This window comes from Ambystoma mexicanum, chromosome 9 (genome assembly GCF_040938575.1).
Source record: "Ambystoma mexicanum isolate Mex_15411 chromosome 9, UKY_AmexF1_1, whole genome shotgun sequence".
Taxonomy (NCBI): Eukaryota; Metazoa; Chordata; class Amphibia; order Caudata; family Ambystomatidae; genus Ambystoma; species Ambystoma mexicanum.
In genome coordinates this window covers 573,158,263-573,178,373 of record NC_090931.1, presented here as the reverse complement: position 1 = coordinate 573,178,373, position 20,111 = coordinate 573,158,263, and the positions used below count along the sequence as shown (strand labels likewise).

The window sequence follows — 20,111 nt, the reverse complement described above, 5'->3', positions numbered from 1 at the left end:
TAGGACACCCCTGGGTCACGGCACAGAGGGTGCTGTGTGACCCACATCACAAAAATACATGAGGCCCTATGGAGTAAAAGACCCCATAGCCCATTCAACACAAGGTTTAACCAAGAAAACACACTTCAACATGTCCAAGAGTGAGGGTAAAAGAGTCTCACTCTTGGCAGGAGAAAAAAATTAAACCCCAGAAATCCAGCAAAGCTGCTGGGGGACTCACTAGGTAGGGAAATTCAGCCTAAACAGAGAATTCTCCCTAACAGTCAGACCCTCAAAACTGTCTTTCCGAACTGGCTTACCATGACTACAGATTCCACCTTTTCCTGCTGGTGTACAAATGTGGGAGACATATGCATTCATGAAAAGTGATGGAAGTAGATCAATCGGGCTGCACATATTTTCTGGAGCTGAAAGCGAAATTCTTCGGGCTTCAAGCTTTTCTACCAGGGGTGATGCACTCAAGTGTATTCTCATTTTGAAGACCAATGTGTGGTGGCCTCGTTCTACATGAACAAACAAGGAGACACCAATTTGTGAAACTGTCCTCTAGTGATGCACCTTTGGAGCTAGGCACTAAAAGGTATCGCCCTACATACAGTGTATTTAGTGGGGACAGACAATGAGGAGTCAGATGCCCTGAGTCGATTGAGTCACTCCAGCTGCGAATGGGAGTTGCACGTAGCTTTCCTGGCAACCATTCTCGACAAGCTGGGATTTCCAGAAATGTATTTATTTATGACAGAAACCAACAGGAATTGTCATCTTTATGTGCCCCCGAAGGGGAAGGGAGTACACGCTCTAGGATGCTCTCTCCATTTTGTGGAACAACCAGTTCACCTATGCTTTTCCTCTGATTCCTCTGATTTCGAAGACAGTTCAGAAGTTCTGCAGGTACAGGAATTGCAGAATTCTGCTGGTTGCCTCTCACTGGCCGATGAGACATTCGTCCTCTGACCTACTGGGTATGGCATTTGGTGACCATTCCTTCACCAGCATGGGGATTTGCATGGATTCACATGCTCACGAACATTCCCCGTCGTCGGTCTGCGAATCCTCTGTAATGTTAGAGCAGTTTTGCTTCAAAGCTAAAACTGCTTGTCTCTTCTATATCCTATAAGTGTCACTTTGGGGGTCATACTGCCCCAGCCAATGACATTCATCCTCTGAGGCTCTACCCCTGGTTTCCATCTTCAGATTTTTACTGCACGTTCTTGTGTTGGGAATACTCATGTTTTGCTCCTCAAAATTCAATAATTTATTCGCTTATTTTTGCAAGAAATCCCAATTTTTCTTCATCTTCAAGTCACCTTTTGACTACCGGTGGCAGAGACCCGTTGCCAAACGAGATCCTTTCCACCGCCGGATCTCTGGACAGTGGGCGCCGCAGGCCCAGGCTTAGGCCTTCTTCAAACCATGGCAGACGCCACACGGAAAAAGACCATTCAAGGCCTGCGAAAATTGTGGCCTAAAGAACATCTTCATTGAAGATCGACACCTCAAGTGCATCTACTGCTTACATCCCGATGACAATACGGACGGTTGTTCTATATACCTGTTCTTCCTTTCCAGTACACAGAAGGACCGCCATAAAAGGTTAGTGGCATGGATTGAGGAAGGGAAGACCTCTGACTCTGCCTCAGTGCGCAGTCATGCCTCTTCCAGGGTCGGCAGACCCAAAGGGCGTGTTCCCTCTAACAAGAAGAGGTTGAGATCCTTTGAGCACTCTTCCTGGGGGAAGATGCCAAAAAAGATAAATTCATCCCATGCGCCAACAACTTTTTTGTCGACGGTCGCCGCGGTTGTGCGAACCAGATCGGAGAAACACCTTCACCGACTCAGTCAACTGTTAGTCTGCCGCCGAGTGGGCAGGTTCCGTCTGCGAGGAAATCGCTGATGAGAATGGCCAAGCCTGAGACCTCATCGACACGCACCCCGTCCAAGGACCCATTAGCGACTCCACCATCGGGCTCGTCATCGTCACAGATTTTGCCGAGGGACCCGTTGACAATCTCATCTATCAAGGCTTTTGCCCGTCAATGACTACCCCGTTGACGGTTACCCCGTTGACTTCGTCCACAAAGACTGGTCTTCAGTCAACAACTTCGATGCTGTCGGGGGGCTCGTCCACCCCCATCAGTGTTGCCACAATGACGATTACCATGCCCAGAGTGACCTTACCGCCTAGCCCTCTGCCAGCGATATTGGCAATGGCCCCATCAACAACAACACTAATACCTTCTCCACAGGCCCTGGTGATTGCCTCCTTTCCTAGGGGCTCGAATGTGGAGAGGGACATGCCTCCAGCACTTGCCTTTCTCTCTAGACCTACCAAGGCCTCACCACTTTTCATCCTGTCTCCTTTGGGACCACCCATGATGTCACCACCAGTCCCAATTATGCACTACCTCAGTTCTGAGGAGCACCTGCAACCAAGTGAGTGGTCAGGGAGACCCTGATTCTGTGTTGCCAGTGCCGCAGCAAGGGGCTCCACCATCTCCCCAGCCATCTCGGCCTCTTGGCCCCTCGCCTCATGACTCAGCACAAGCTCCTACAGCACCAAGGGATGTGAGATTAGACATTCTGCCCACGCTACACACGCTGGTGTCAGAAATCCAGCAGCTTCTACCAGCTGGACATCTGCAGGGCTGCTATGTGGAGGTCTAGCCCACACCTTCAAACACCTTATCCGTATATGGTGCCGCTATCCCAAGATCAGAGCTGGTGCGCCGCCTATCTTATAGGAAAGAGTAGGAACAAGGTGCTGTCCCTTTATCTACAATGTATACAGTTGCAGCATCTTGAAAGACTAAAAACATCAAACCAAGTTTTTATATCTTGCATGAACATTTTGTGGAGGACGTATTTCTTTCGGGCACATAGCCGTATTTTATATCTTGCATGAACATTTTGTGGAGGACGTATTTCTTTCAGGCACATAGCTGTATTGTTGATTCATTCACCTCCAAGGAAGTGTGTATATGCTATATAGATCAGGTGGTAAGTTATGGTTCAACACAAAAAATGATCTAGTAAACAATATCTGGTCAAATTAAATTATTTTAAGGTTTTTGTGGGACCAATGATTTCTTTGAATCTCGGTAACCCATGGATTGTGTTTTTCCTTCAGTTATTGCCAGGTAACTCAGGTAAGTGGCATCAAATATAAGGAAAAGAGTTTCGGTACTTCTGGTAATTCCGTTATAGTAATATTACCATATCCTGTATTCCCTTCAGGGATATCGTGCACTGAAATGGTCGACCGGTTTCAATGACCTGGTCGTCTTCTTCAGGACCTTCGTTTGAGAGCGTCTGTATGATCATATTGTCCATCAGATATGGTGGTGCCTCCAAATCCGACCTGGGGGGGGGGGTGAGTTTCCAAAAAACATTTTGACCTGGGTGTGCTGAGCATTCCTTTCTTATGCATATAAATGCCACAATCGGTTTTTTAGATCCCATTGATCTATTTATGACCTGTCTCCTGCCATTGTATTATCTCTGTTGTTACAGAACTAGAGAACAGAATTATTGGTAAAGGACAACCCTTAGGGCCAATGTATACTGCCAATATGTTGCTCTTGTCTTTGAAGAGTAAAACAAAGAAATAATTGATTCTCCAATTGTATGAGAGGTAATAGAAAAGTGGTCTGTACCCATACGAGACCACATTAAAATACTTCCAATACATCGAGATCGGTACGAGTACGGTTCAGACCTATTGATGGTCTTGCTCGCAGTGTTCATCGCCAATGTACATAAATTGCTCCTTCATCCCACTTTAAGAAACACATGCAAATAATGCACTATATAACGAGAGATGACAGGCATAATAACCATCATGAACGGCCTCACAAAGTCGGAACACAGTTGAATGATCAGGAGCTGACCATACACCTATAATGCACAAACTTATTAAGAAAAAAGAATAAAGCATAGGCGTTTACGATTGCAATATATGGGACCAGTCCCTGCCAGTCCTCATTAGTATAACTTAATTACAAGATGGCCGCCTGCATATTTAGTTATCTGCCCAACACTGAAGAAAATAAAGACGCCGCACAAGAGCATGTCGCCTAGCAACCTTGATGTTTGCCTGCATCTGCGATCCAGACCAGCCGGACCCTCCGTAGGATGAGTATCCTGCCCTGAAGGTAAGGAGGCTTCTCTGTAAGCGCACAATCAATAGCAGAAAATCTTCATAATGGGCACGTAATGCCAAGCTTTGGAACACCGTGATTTTTCGTTCACTGCAAAATACAGCGCTTGGCTGCCGCACATGGACAGTGGTTACTGAATGTCACTCCTAGAGCTCCACCAGGCACTCGCCCCTTATGGGAGCGCTGCATGGATGTAAAAGTAGGGATATATATGCAAAATAAATTAAAGAGCGAAGGTCTATTTGCCTCTCCAAACTGAAATGCATCCAAACTCAATCTGGAGGCGCGGTAAAACAATGCTAAGCAGAGTAGACATCAACCTTGTGTGCAACACAATACAGTACCTGGCACAACAGTAATCCTTACTGTCCTATAAAAATGTGCTCTATAATAACTTGCCATTGAATAACAACATAAACTTCTGCATTCTTGCAGTGATTCTGGTCCAGGGGCGTTGCTAGGGGGGGCTAAGGGGGCTATAGCCCCTGATCTTTTGGTTGTAGCCCCAGATAGAATCTCAGGAGCTACAGCCAAAAGACTAGCTAGCCCCCAGTCCCAACAGTTCAAACATCAGTGTAGCCCCGGGTCTTTTCCAGACCTAGCAACTCCCCTGTTCTGGTCTATTCACACTGCAGCCAGAGGCCAAGAATAACGAGAAAAGGAGCATCGGCCCAGATGGAGACACAACCCATGTGGGCTTCAGGTAAAAACTATAAAATCCTACACTATCAAATTAACTAATAGAGTGTGAGAAAGAGTTGGTGTAAAAGTCATGGAGAATAAGTATTTAAAAAGAGTCTTTTTTTAATTGTATTTTTTTGCTCATGAATATTCCCCGTCAGGCTCTGATCCTCGGTAAAGAAAAAGTCAGTTTAAGTTTCATTTCTAAACTGTCTTTCTCCTAACAACCAATCACTAAGCTTTGGTTCATACTGCCCCCAGCCAATGACTGCCCTCCACCTAAGCCCCTCCTCTGGCAGCCACTTTCAGATTTTTACCGCACGTTCAAGTGTTGGGAGTCCTTGTGTTTAGCTCTCAAGCTTTTACTGCGTTTCTTGCTTTTTTGGAATAGTATTACTCTATTTTTCGGTCAATCGAGCCTTGTGCTCCATCGATCAACCTTATGATTAACGGGGACCTGTTTTTCGGATTCTTCAGCGCCCTCAAGGGCGTATTTCGTCGAGTTTCTTCGTGGAGGCTTCCGGATGATTCTTCAGGCCTGTGCCGCGTGGACCATGTCGGAGAAGGATTCGACTCTCCTGTTCAAGATTTGCTTTGACTGCGGCTTGCGGAATGTCTTTTAGGACGGCAAGCATTCCCAGTGTCTTTACTGCCTGTACCCAAGGCACAAGGGGGAAGATTGTGCGTTTTACCAGGAGATGATTCCTCGCATGAAGAAGGAACGGCACAGGCGGCTGAACGAGTGACTACAGGCCAAGGCCCTTGCTCCGGGTGGGTCCCAGCAGCATGCCTCTCCCAGCTCAAGAAGGCTGAGCAGGCTTCTAAGACCTTTTGAGGGTGCCCCTCCCGCGGGGATCCAACAAAAGGCTAAGCACCGCAAGTCCACTGCCACTGGGAGCGCCGTTGCAACATGCTCCTAGGCGGCCAGGCCATGAACGTCGTCTCCAGCCTCCGTCGCCAGTCAACAGCCCAAGTCCATCCTACCGGAGAAGGCCAAGGGGGATCGGGGCGCGGACCTTAACCCTAAGGCGAAGGCACAGCAGGACAAGTCTCTGGCCCTGACCCGGAAGGCCCAGGCACACCCGGCGAAGGTCCAGCCTTCCATCGAGGGGGTGGCGGCGTCTCTTGCAGAGGCCACCCAGATGGCTCCTCAGGGCGCAACCCTGAAGGCGAGGGTGTCCCTTCTTCCCAGGAGGGAGGCTGTTTCGGCCCATTGAGAAGACCCCAGAGAAGAAGATGCCCGTCATCTCCCCAAGACCTTCCCCTCTGGAAGTGAAGGAGGAGGGGGAGGTGCGATGGCCCTCCGGGGTACGGATAGCTCCTATAAGGAGGAGCTCACCGGTCTGCAAACCATCCAGTAGGAGGAAAACGTAGGGAGCGGGCCCTACAACAAGCGTGCCGACAAGGGCGATGACAATGGCGATGACGGCAAGGACACTGTCGGGGAAGAGCAGCAAGGCAATGAGGACCTGGCCTCCCAGCCGGTGGCCCAGCTACCTATTCGGTCTACACCACAGATGCCACCCCCACCTCAGCTACCTCCTAGAGACCTCTCGGTGGACATTCTCTCGGACCTGCATACACTGGTCTCTGAGATCCAGCCAAGAATAGATATCGCGCCTGCGGCCCCACCTCGACGCCAGCAACAGCGACCCCATGACAACAGGGGAGCCTCCGGCCAAGAAGTGGAGAGTACACCATCCACCTCCTTGCCACCCTTCCCCCCCCGCGGGATAAGATGGAACCAGACACAGCGACGATGGTGGGATAGAGGGGAACCTCCCGTTTACGCCTCCCAGATCTTCCGTGCCGGATGAGATAGGCTAGTTCCACTCGATCTCCAGAGCATCAGAACTTTTCCAGCTCTCTCCAGAGTAGAAGGAGGGCTTCTTATATCAGCGCGAAGAGAAAGACCATCCTCTCGGTCTCACTCCTGGATAACATTTGGGACGAAGGTTTGTCTCTCATGAAGAACCCTTCTACGTCCCCGACGAAGAGGGATCGTCTTGAGAAGAAGTATGAATGAATGACATTTATTTATATAGCGTTCAATGGACCCGTAGGCGTGATGGCACATACAGGACAAACAGATCATAATTCAACATAAAAACATAAAACATATATCATAATGAGAAAACAACCTAAAAACCATGCGTTTCACGTGAGATGCTAATTGTCCCCAGCTATAATAGTACTCTTAACAAATGAATTTCTTGAGAACAAATTAAAGTATTCGTTTACAATTTGAGGTCCCTCTAGATAGGTATTTACATATCCTAAGGTAGTGTGGCAGTGTCCTAGACCCACAACCCACTATGACGCAGTCACTATTTGGTGAAGAGCACCACTCGCTCAAGTCAATTCTGTGAGTAAGCTTAAAGTCTGATAATCTAACCACCCTTGGACCGGTATGTAGTCCTAGCCAGGCAAGTACCTTATTTCTCCAGCATGGGGTCTGGCATGGATTCACATGCTCATGAATATTCCCCGTCGTCAGGCTGGGAATCCTCAGTAAAGAAAAAATCAGTATCAGTTTCGTTTCTGATCTGTCTTTCGTAGTAGTAACCAATCACTGATCTCTGCGTCATACTGACCACAGCCAATGACTGCCCTCTACCTAAGACCCGCCTCTGGCAGCCATCTTCAGATTTTTACCGCACGTTCAAGTGTTGGGATCCTCGTGCTAATGCTCTCGAGCGTTAGTGCTTTTTTCACGTTTTTTCACAGAAAATTTCTCTTTTTTCGGTCAAAAGAGCCTCAAGCTCCACCGTTTCTTCATCCGAATAACGGGGACCCGTGTCGGATTCGTCTACGCCCCTCAAGGGTGAAGATTTCGTCGAGCCACGCTTTTGGAGGACTCCAGAAGTTTCTCAGGCCCATCTCGGACATGGCCCAGGAGAGGGGAAGCTCGACGCCCGGAAAGCTGTTAAGGCTCTGCCCTGGATGCCAGCTTCAGAATGTCTTTAAGGAGGACGAACACTCCCTTTGCCTTTACTGCCTACATGAGGACAAGACGCACGTGGAGAAGGACTGTGCATTTTGCGGCAATATGTCGGAGCGGACCATGAAGGACCGCCATCAACGTCTCGCCAACTGGCTGGAAGGAAAGAGCCCGTCGGGCGAGAAGAAGAAGAAGAAGTCCGAGCGGTCTTCTAAGACCTTTGAGGGCGCCCCGGCGACGGGGGTCCAACAGAAGGCCAAGCACCGCAAGTCCGCTGGCACCGGGAGCGCCGAACGGTCGGGCTCTACGGGCGCCAGGCAGGGCGCATCCTCCCCGGCGCCATCAACCACGAGCCAACGCTCTGGCTCGGGTAAGAGGAAGGCCGAGCACCCGGCAAAGCTCCTGGAGAGACCCTGGTCGAGCTCGAAGGCCCCATCGGAGGGGGAGCAAGGCGGTGACCCTCCCCCCAAAAAGAAGGTGGTGAGCGCACCTAAGGTGGTGAAAGTCTTAATCCACCCGGCCAAGGCCTCTATCGAGACAGTCATGGCGGCCCTGGCTCAGCCTGTGGAGGCTACACCAGTGGTGGCGACCTCGGGGCCCAGAGTCTCCCTGCCACTGCGGAGGGAGTCCTCTTTCATGCCCATCAACAGGACCCCCGTGAAACCTCCGACGGAGAAGAAAAAGGGGGGGCAGGAGGTCGTCGTGGATTCGGCCTCAACCTCTGAGGAGGAGCTGATCGAAGTCTTAAGCCACGGCGTTGGCGTGGAAGAAGACCAGCCCGTCGGGAGGGACCCCGACGTAGGAGACGACGAGAACGTCGAGGGTGCCGACGGGGTTCCTGACCGCCCGTCGGACTCCCCTCAACCAGCGCCGCAAGACAACTCGGCGGCCATTTTGTTGGCTATAGAGTCCTTATGCTCGGAGATAAGGACGAGACTGCCGTTACCACCAACGGAGGAACCGCTCCCGACGGGGGACCCGGAGCCAGGCCCTCCTTTTCAGCCATCGTGCCCTGTTCAGCCCTCCTCCCCGTCCACGACACGTGGGGAGGATACGGGGACTGACACGGCCGCAACGGGTACAGACGACGAGGTTTACGACGAGGATCTCCCGTCGTCATCTCCCACCCGGGCTTCCCCACCCGACGAGATTGGATCGTTTCACTCCATGATCGCCAGGGCATCCAAGCTTTTCCAGCTCTGCCCGGAAGAGAAGAAGGAAGGTTTCCTTTATCAACGGCGCGAGACCAAGAGGAAGACGGTCCTCGCTGTACCTCTACTATACGATATTTGGAATGAGGGCCTCGCCCTCCTCAAGAACCCATCCACGACGCCGGCTAGAAGGGATCGGTACGAGAAGAAGTACCGGGTCCCGGACGTGGCCCCCTTGTGCCTTCGGGCACAGCCGACCCCGGACTCGGTCGTCTGCGCGGCGGCCAGGAAGAAAGCGTGGGGGGGGTGCGGCCTCTACGTCGACCTCCCCGCCGGACGGCGAGGGAAAGAAATTAGACACGATGGGACGCAGAGTCATCTCGTCGGCAGCGACGACGATTAAGGCGGCCAACGCCTTGGCTATCGTAGCCCGCTACGACAGGGAGTTGTGGCACAAACTGGCCCACCTACTGGACTTCCTACCAGACGACAAGAGGGCGGAAGCCCTGGAGATCTTGCAGGAAGGAGAGGTGGCGTCGAACCACGCCATTACGATTGCGACGGACATCGCGGACACTGGATTTCACCAGTTGGGCAACGGCATGTGCCTTAGGCGGCGTGGATGGCACAAGGCTACTGACTTCCGTCAGGACGTGCAGACCAGAGTCTTGGACATGCCGTTTGACGGAAACAACCTGTTTGGGAAAACAGTGGACGATTCCCTTCAAGCCATCAAGGCGGACACGGAGACGGCTCGGGCTCTTGGGGTTCTCCAGCAACGGCGGGCGCCCTTTCGGAGCGGCAGAGGCAAACAGGGTGCCTCCAAAGGTTCCAGCGGCGGATTTTCCACCTACCGTCAAGCTGCCCGTTCGTCGTCACAGGAAGCTTACAGGGGACGAGGCAAGTCAGGCGGACCCCGCCGTCGTCGCCAAGGAGGACAAGGCGGCAAAGCCTCGTCGAAGCAGGACTGAACCGGCCGTGGAGTCGGGCCCCCACCAAAGCACCCCAGTGGGAGGCCGGCTGGCGAGCTTCGTCAGCGTGTGGGAGTCCATCTCCACCGACCGTTGGGTGCTGGACGCCCTAGCTCAGGGTCACGCGCTCGAGTTTCTAAAGAGGTGCCCGCGCGTCCCCCCTGTGGCCAGGAAAGAACATCACGTCCCTCAACTTCTCTTGGAGGTAAAGGCGATGCTCAAGAAGGGCGCCATCGAGCTCGTCCCAAAGAGGCTTCGGGGCTCCGGAGTTTACTCAAGATACTTCCTCGTGAAGAAGACAGGAGGATGGCGTCCCATCCTGGACCTACGACGACTGAACAAATTCATCAAGGCACAGAAGTTCCAGATGGTCACCCTCCAACACGTCCTGGGTCAACTGGAGGAGGGCGATTTCCTGTCGTCGTTGGATTTGGAGGATGCCTACTTCCATATTTCCATCCTATAGGGACACCGAACGTTTCTCAGGTTCGTGGTCCAAGGGCGTCACTACCAGTTCAAAGCCCTTCCCTTCAGATTGAGGTCGGCACCCAGGGTGTTCACCAAGTGCCTCGCACCGGTGACGGCGCAGCTGCGCCGAGAGGGGATCCACGTCTACCCTTACCTGGACGACTGGCTCATCCGAGCAAAGACGAAGGAGCTCGCCATGGCTCACACGGCAAGGACCGTCCAACTACTCACGGACCTGGGATTCTCCATAAACTACGCCAAGTCCCACCTGGTGCCAGCGCAAGACGCATTGTTTCTAGGAGCGAAGCTCGACACAGTGTCGCTTCTGGCCTCTCCGTCGGAGGAAAGGACGAGGGCCATCTTGGGCAAGGTGCAGCGGATGCTGGTTGTGGACGCGGCCAGGGTGAGGTCCATCAAGTCCCTCCTCGGAATGATGTCTTCTTGCATTTATCTCATCCGCTTGTACAGGCTCCGGATGCGCCCGTTGCAGGAGTTCCTGGACGCGTGCTGGATCCAGACGACGGGCAGCTTCGAGGAGAGGATCACACTCGACGAGAGTTTCCGACGAGCGATCCGGTGGTGGGGCACCCGCGCGCATCTGACGGCGGGCATGGACTTCCAGACCCCCGGCCACCAGGAGACAGTGACCACACGGATGCCTCCCTGGAAGGGTGGGGAGCGCACACCGAAAATCTGCACGCGAGAGGCCTTTGGCTTCCGACGGAGAAGTCCCTCCATATCAACGTCCTGGAGCTCCGTGCAGTGTTTTGGGCCCTCATGTCCTTTCTTCCGTCCCTCAAGGGCAAGGTGGTGAGGATCTTCACCGACAACACCACCACCACCATGTTCTACATCAGGAAGCAGGGCGGTACCAGATCCCCAGCCCTGTCCAAGGAGGCGCAGGATCTGTGGCATTGGGCCGTCGCCCAAGGGATGTTTCTGGTGCCGTTTCATCTGGCAGGGATAAAAAAACACCATCGCCAACTCACTCAGCAGAGAGCTGCGCTCGTGCCACGAATGAGAACTACGACAGGATCTAGTGGACCGCCTCTTCCGACGGTGGGGCACACCCCAGATCGATCTGTTCGCGACGGCGACCAACTCCAAGTGACGGAGGTTCGCCAGCAGGTTTCCCCAGCCGAGGAGCATGGGCGATGCTTTCTCGTTCCCCTGGGAGGGCCTGTTTCTATACGCGTTCCCTCCATTGCCATTGCTGATCCGGCTCATCAACCAGCTCAAGAGGTCACGGTGCAGGATGATCCTCGTCGCACCTGTGTGGCAGAGGCAGATATGGTTCCCGGACCTTCTGGACTTTTCAGCGTCCCCGTCAATCAAGCTGCCAGTGGACGCGGATCTTCTCTCCAGGGAAGGAGGCGCCATCCTCCATCACGACCCGAAGTCGCTGAACTTGCAGGCCTGGCTCCTGCAGCATTAGAGTTTGGAGGATACGACATACCGGCCGACTGCAGAGAGTTTCTTGCAAAGGCCAGGGCGTCCTCAACTCTTAAATGCTATGGACACAAATGGAAGAGGTTCTCTGTCTGGTGCCACGCACAGAAGATTAACCCTCTACGGATTACGGCTCCCCAGGTACTGCCGTACCTTCTGACGCTGGCCAAGGCTGGACTGGCGCATGCGTCCATCAAGATTCATCTTGCTGCGATCTCCCGATACACCTGAACCACGGGGCGGACGTCTTTGTGGTCTCATCATCTGGTGAAAGAATTCATGAAGGGACTGTTCAGATCGTTCCCGCTGGTGAAGGCTCCGGCCCCGGCATGGGAGCTCAACGTGGCGTTGACCAAGCTCATGGGACCTCCGGTCGAGCCTCTGCACTCGGCTCCGTTGAAGTTCTTGTCGTGGAAAACAGCGTTTCTTGTGGCCATCACCTCCGCACGAAGGGTGGGAGAGATCCAGGCCCTTTCCTGCAAACCCCCGTACTTGACTTTTCACAACACGAGGGTAGTACTCAGGACGCACCCCTCCTTCATGCCCAAGGTGCCGGCGCACATCCACCTCAACGAACCCTTGGTGTTGCCTGTTTTCTTCCCGTCACCTTCGTCGCCGGCCGAAAGGACTTTGCACTCGCTGGATGTGGCTAGAGCACTGAAGTTTTACGTGGACCGCACAAAGTGTTTTCGGAAGACGTCACAACTTTTTGTGAACTTTGGACCTGTCAATCAGCTACCACGGCGTTCCTATCTGGTGTGCCCTTGCTGGACATCTGCAGGGCTGCTACGTAGAGGTCGACGCACACCTTCACGAAATTTTACTGCGTCGATCGGGATTCCAGGGAGGAGTCCAGGGTCGGCCAAGCAGTGCTGCGCAATCTGTTCGCCTAAGGTGAGCCTGGTGAGGAGGTAAGAATTGCTTAATGTTGAGTTTGATGTAATGCTTAATGTTGAGCCTTTGCCACCTCCCGTGGTTGTGCATGTGTGCACTGTTATGTATTCTTTATTCATGAGCATGTGAATCCATGCCAGACCCCATGCTGGAGAAGGAACTAGTTACTTACCTGTAACTGTTGTTCTCCAGCATGGGTTTGGCATGGATTCACATGCGAACCCTCCCGCCTACCCCTCTGCGGCTCTTCACTTGGTCATACTGCCACTTCACGTGCTACCAAATCTGAAGAAGGCTGCCAGAGGCAGGGCTTAGGTAGAGGGCAGTCATTGGCTGTGGTCAGTATGACGCAGAGATCAGTGATTGGTTACTACTACGAAAGACAGATCAGAAACTAAACTGAAACTGATTTTTTCTTTACCGAGGATTCCCAGCCTGACGACGAGGAATATTCATGAGCATGTGAATCCATGCCAGACCCATGCTGGAGAACAACAGTTACAGGTAAGTAACTTGTTCCTTCTTAGAGTTTCTAGTCTCTCTTCCTACTGCTTTTCCAATATTAGAGATGACAGTTTCCTTGGTCCATAATGAAGGCTTGAGTGCTAGTATCATGAATGCTTGGCATTTGGGATTTCCTTATTCGCACAGGCCCCTGTTTAAGTAACTTATTGCCAACTGCAGTTAAAGCTTTAGGAGTTTGATCTGGCCTGAAGTCATGTACTAGAGTTGAGGGAGGTATTTCCATGACAAGACCCTTAGGGTCAGTATTGAGAGATTTGCCCTGATCAATAGTAACAGGTATCGTCCTGGCAGGTGCAGGGCAGCAACTTCTTATCAGGGTAGTTTGAGATGCTTGGTTCAATCTTACCTCTTGAATGTTGACTTGGCAGCCATTGTCAGATTTTGGCAACTGGCTAAAGACGGCTGCAGGGGCTTGTACCTCAGTCTGTGTTGCAATATTTTCTCTGTGTGGACATGTGACGGAGATAAGTTCGTTCAGCGAATCCATGGGAGAACAAAGGTCCGTCAGACTATAGCTTTGAAGCTCTTTAGAGATACTTGTTTTAAGATGCAGAAACTTAGTGCTGGCAATATCATCATTTTGATGAGCAATCTTGCTGTTGTATCTTATTAAGTTAGATGGTAATGGTGAAGAAAGGTCGGCCTCCCTTCTGGCATATTTCTTTATTCCTCCCATTAGTGAGGCCATAGCTGGGGAGAAATGTAACTCTGTATAAGGTGCGGGGCTCTGCACCCAAGTGCTTCCGGGCCCAACCTTCTCCCTACTCGGGTGTCTGCGGCGGCCAAGAAGTCCCTGGGTGCTTCTTCCTCTGCAGCATCCACCCCACCGGACAGTGAGGGCAAGAAGTTAGATGCCCTGGGACGACGGGTCATCTATTCTGCGGCGACGACCATCCAGGCCGCCAAAGCTCTCGCCATCGTAGCACACTACGACCCAGAGCTGTGGTTCAAGATCGCTCCCATCCTGGATTTTCTTCCCGACGACAAGAGGTAAGACGCGCTGGAAATTCTGCAGGAAGGCAAAGTGGCGTCGGACCATGCCATCACGGTGGCCACGGACATTGCCTGCGCAGGGTTCTGCCAGATGGGCAACAGCATTTGCTTTCATCGTGGCTGGCTCAAGGCCACCAACTTTCATCAGGACATTCAGTCGAAGGTGCTGGACATGCCCTTCAACAGGGACAATTGGTTCGGGAAGGGTGTGAATGAGTCTCTAAAAGCCATGGAGAAGGCAGGTGCCTTGGGCACTCTTCAACAACGGAGGCTGTTCTTTCGGCCCTCAGGCAGCAAGTCCCAAGGTTCCTCCAAGGGGTTCGGCAGGGGCCCCTCTGGTTATTTCCAGCCCTCCCGCTCTTCGGCCCAAGAAACCAACAGGGGCGGCTCCAAGGCCTTCGGAGGAGGGCGTCATCTTTCGGGTCCCCAAGGCGGCCCTTCGATGTCTAAGCAGGATTGAACCGACTGTGGCGTCAAGCCCCCACCTGTGCATCCTGGTGGGAGTCCAGCTGGCGAACTTGGTCAGGGTGTGAAAGACCATCTCCACCGACAGTGGAGTGCTGTACGCTCTCGCCCACGGATACACCCTGGAATTTCAACGTAAGTGTCCCCAAATACCACTGGTGGCCCGGCAGGAAAACCACATCCCTCAGCTTCTGCTGGAGGTGCGGGCCATGTTAAGGAAAGGCACGATAGAGCTTGTCCCAAAGAGGCTCCGGAGTGTACTGAAGGTACTTCCTCGTGAAAAAGAAGACCTTGTACTGGAGTCTCATCCTCGACCTTCGTCGGCTAAACAAATACATCTAGTCCCAAAAATTCTGGATGGTCACTCTTCCACACGTGCTCGGACAGCTGGAAGAGGGGGACTTCCTGTCATCGCTGGACTTGGAGGATGCGTACTTCCACATCCCAATTCACAAGGGGCACTGCAAGTTTCTGGGCTTTGTAGTTCAAGGGAAGCACTACCAATTCAAGGCCCTTCCCTGTGGATTGAAGTCGGTGCTAAGGGTTTTCACCAAGTGCCTGGTGCCTGTGGCGGCGTAGCTGTGACTGGGGGGGATCCACATCTACCCGTACTTGGACGACTGGCTCATCCGTGCCAGTTCGAAGTACATCGCCGTCGAACACACGGCGAGGACTGTTTGCCCACTGGTGGAGCTGGGGTTCTCGTGAACTATGCAAATTCCTGCTTAACTCCATAGCAGGACACACTGTTTCTGGGATCCCGGCTCAACAAAGTGTCGTGCCTGGTGTCTCCGGAGGAGAGGGTAGCTCCATTCTGGGCAAGGTGCAACGGCTGCTGGCACTGAAGGTTGCCATGGTGAGGACCATCAAGTCTCTGCTTGGCATGATGTTGTCATGTATCTACCTCATCCGACTGTGCAGGCTACGGATGCATCTGCTTCAGGAGTTCCTTGATGACCGTTAGATACAGGTGTCGGGAAGCTCTCAGGACAGGATTGCGCTCAACGAGAGCTTCTGTCTAGCGATAAGATGGTGGGGAGTTTGCGCTCATCTGTCTGGAGACACAGATTTCCAGACCCCACCGCACAAGGAGACGGTCACGACGGACGCCTCCCTGGAAGGATGGGGAGCTCACACAGGAAGTCTTCACGCGAGAGGCCTGTGGCTACTGGAGGAGAAAACGTTGCACATCGTGTTGCTGCTGCGGGCAGTGTTTTGGGCCCTCAAGTCTTGCCTTCCATCCCTCGAGGGCAAGGTGGTGCGGGTCTTCACAGACAATGCCACCACAACATTTTACATCAGGAAGCAGGGGGGCACCAGATCCCCGGCGTTCTACAAAGAAGCGCAGGACCTATGGCACTGGGCCATCGCCCAGGGGATGTTCCTCATCCTGTTTCATCTGGCAGGAGTGAAGAACACTGTCGCCGACTCTCTCAGCAGGGAGCTGCGCTCTTGCCACGACTGTGAGCTTCAGCAGGACTAAGTGGATCACCTATTCCGCAGATGGGACAATCCCCAAATCGATCTATTTGTGACAGCAAAGTACACAAAGTGGCAGAGGTTCGACAGCAGGTTTCCCCAACCGGGGAGCACGGCGGATGCATTCTCATTCCCCTGGGACGGCCTGTTTCTGTACGCGTTCCCTCCTCTGCCGTTGCTTCTTCGACTAGTCAATCAACTTAGATGGCAACTGTGCAGGATGATCTTCATTGCACCAGTGTGGCCGAGGCAGATCTGGTACCTGGACCTTCTCGACATGTCCACGTCCCCTCCAGTCAAGCTTCTGGTGGTAACAGAGCTTCTCGCCAGGGAAGTAGGCGCACTTCTGCACCACGATTCAGGGTCGCTGAGGCTGACGGGATGGCTCCTGCAGTGTTGGAGTTCTGAGGTCATGATCTCACAGCGGACTGCAAGGAGGTACTTGCTAAGGCCAGAGCATCGTCCACTCTTAAATGCTACAGACATAAATGGAAGAGGTTCGTAGTTCGGTGCCGAAGATCGACCCTCTACGAATCACGGCTCTGCAGGTGCTACCGTATTTGCTGTTGGCCAAAGCTGGGCTGGCCCATACCTCCATCAAAGTTCATCTGGCGGCTATCTCCCGCTACACCAGATCTCCGAGACGGTTGTCGTTATGATCACACCGTCTGGTTGTGGAATTTGTCAAAGGACTGTTCCGTTTGTTCCTGCCGGCGAAGGCTCCAGCCCCGGCGTGGGAACTCACTGTGGTATTAACTAGGCTCATGGGGCCTCCATTTGAACCTATGCAGAGAGTTCCATTGAAGTTCTTGTTGTGGAAGACAGTGTTTATCGTGGCCACCACCTCTGCACCACGAGTGGGTGAGATTCAGGCCCTGTCCTGTAAGCCACCTTATTTGACTTTTCATGACATGAGGCTGGTGCTGCGGACGCACCCCTCCTTCAGGCCCAAGGTGCCGTCGGACTTTCATCTGAACGAGCCTTGGCATTACCGGTGGGTTTTTTTCATCGCCGTCTCAGAGGACTTTGCACTCTCTGGATGTGGCTAGAGCTCTTAAGTTCTACGTGGACCGCACAAAGTTTCACGAAGACCTTGCACCTTTTTGTGAACTTTGGTCCTGTGAGCCATGGGAAGGCCCTCTCCAAGGCTTCCATTTCCAGATGACTCTCTGGCTGCATCACCCATTGTCACTGGTTGGCAAACCGACCGTTGCCTGGCCGTCCGAGAGCCCATTTGACTAGAGCGATCACCAACTACAGCATTCCTGTCTGGTGTAGGCCTGCTGGACATCTGCAGGGCTACTACGTGGAGGTCGACGCACACCTTCACAAAGTTATACTGCGTCATCAGGGATTTCAGGGAGGAGTCCAGAGTCAGCCAAGCAATGCTGCGCAACCTGTTCGCTTGAAGGTGAGCCTGGTGAGGAGGTAAGAGATGTTTATGTTGAGCCTTGCCACCTCCCGTGGTTGTGCATGTGTGTACTGCTATGTATTCTTTATTCATGAGCATGTGAAGCCATATAAGATTCATGCTGGAGAACAGGAGTTACAGGTAAGCAACTTGTTCCTTCTTCCCCTCCGTCCAGATCACCTTCACTAGCAGGACGAGGTCTGGTCATTCACCGGTTCCCAAAGGTTAATTGGAAGATAATCTGAATATTGGTGGCTGCTAGGAAATGTTCTACTCATACCCAATACAGAGTTAGGTGGCTAAAATATTGCTACTGGATGCTTAACGGGTCACACACACTCTTCAGGCTCCAGTCAATGTATTGTTCCTATCAAGTCTGGTTCACTCAGTTTACCCACGTTTTTTTCTTGCCACTCTATCTTTGTAACCAAACGGTAGAATTTCATTTTCCAGCCCGGTTATTAAACATCACTTTTTGGTTTACAATAATTTGTTTCACATTCCTACTTGGGATCGTAACATGTTGCTGTGAGGTCTGGCTCAAAACCCTTTGAGCCCATGGCTTCTGTTGACACTTAGCTTGTCTCATGGATAATGCCTTCCTGGTAGAAATTACATGTGCTAGCAGAATTGGCAAAGGGCAAGCTCCCTTTTCTGAAAATCCATGCACTCGTTTTTACACAGATATAGTGGTTCTAAGAATGTTCCCTTGTTCCTTCCAAAGGTTGTATCCAAGTTCCAAATTAAGCATGGTATTTGTTGGTACTTCATCCAAATCCTCTATTAGAAAATTACTGAACTCTTCATTGCTTACATTCCTGCAGGCCCTTGAGCTTCTATGTCAAGAGGAGTAGAGCTCACAGATACTCGGATACACTGTTACCTTTGGGAGAGCCTGACCTGGGCAGAACTCCCAGTTTCTGAACTCCCAGTTTATGAAACGTTTCTAGGAATTGCAAAACTGAGCCCGTCGCAAAGGACTTCATGCTCATTTACAAGGGTGAAAAGCACAGATGTGGCTATTCAAAGCCATGCTCCTGGCTGGGGGGCAATTTTCAGGCCTGCTAACTAGGCTCCCATGTCAGCCTTCTGTAGGCATTAGTCTGTAGATGGCAGTTCTAGAGCAGACTCTCGTAGTACTTGGGAACATGTTATTTGTAGTTTAGGTTCCTTCCACCATGGGTAGAGTGATGCTTGGTACTCTCCCATAACTATGGAGGAAAGGGGACATAAGAGCAAGGAAAAGTTATTCACTGTAGTGACTACTATATTTCTAGTTCTAAGTCTCTTTCCCTCCATATCCCCTCCCTCCTGCCCTGTAAACGAGTTAGTCGTCCTAGTCCTTTTGGCAGGAAAGGGACTGAGATAAAGAAACCCGAGAGGTGGACTTATCAGCGTTACCCCTTGCCACTGCATGTCCCCTCCTCTGGGAATGTGTTTAAGAGGAAGTGTGCGCTTTGCTTCGAAGGGCTCTGTTCTGTCACCTCTTAGAAGTACAGTAGTCACTATGGAGAATAACATTTTTACTTTCCCAGTTCGCAACCTGTCAAATTCCAAAAATATGCATAGAATGGAGATCCTTGTAAATAATTTGCAAGAGCAGGGTTTGTTGGTAACCAGAGATTGCATGTGTCTAGTTTGGTTCAAAACTGTTTTCTTTATTTGGATGAGAACAGAACAAATAGGATGCTCAATTAAATTAACCAGCTGTTTTGTCTCTTGTGATGCAGGTATTCCAACCCTCATAGTACTTGATCACAAAGGAGAAATTGTCACACGACAGGGGCGAGTTGAAGTTTTAAATGATGTGGACTGCAAAGAGTTTCCATGGCACCCTAAGCCTATCCTAGAACTAACAGACTCAAATGCTGTCCAGCTGAATGAAGGGCCATGCCTGGTTCTTTTCGTTGGTAAGGCATACTATTTGTGTTCTTGCTTATTTTCATTGTGTGATGGTAATTGTAATCTGCTCCAATGCGTAGCCAATAAACAAGTGAGTAATGGCATGTTTTTTACATAAGGAAAAAAATGCAAAAAAGATTGGGTGCTCTGGAGCTCAGCTAAGATGTTGGTAGCTTCTAATACTTTGTTCATGGAGAAAAACACTTCTGATATGAACTGATCCCAATTGATTGAACCCTGTATATGTGGACCATGGCATTCTATAACCTGAGAAGTGTGTGGTACACAGCTGGAGCCTCTAGAATGGTGCCTTCTCAAGCATGCATACCCTGAAATGGACTGACAGTGCAAATGCCAATCTGCACCTTAGTTGATGAGCTAAAATGGCACCCAACTCGGAGACCTGATCACTAAATACCAGGCACTTTAAATCTGAGAGGACAGGTACGAGTGCCATCGGCGGCACTGTGGTTAGCACCTCCAAAGGTCTCTTGCATCAGTATCCTGTAGCTGACTGTACTACGGAGGGATGGTGGGGGGGCAGGAGACGCTCTGACACAGAGCTCCAGTACGAAGAAGGAAATAGCCCACAGTAGATCCAGTATTGCATCGGGGGGGGGCACA

General features: G+C 51.6%; 1 protein-coding gene across 2 annotated transcripts in view; it reads left to right on the top strand.

Moving 5' to 3' along the window:
- NXN (nucleoredoxin) overlaps positions 1–20,111 on the top strand; it is a 743,311-nt gene that overhangs the window by 503,587 nt on the left and 219,613 nt on the right. For both annotated transcript variants that reach the window (XM_069615174.1, XM_069615175.1), the window contains exon 6: positions 19,316–19,495. In XM_069615174.1, the coding sequence (XP_069471275.1) occupies positions 19,316–19,495 (180 nt within the window). The remainder of the gene's footprint in view (positions 1–19,315; positions 19,496–20,111) is intronic.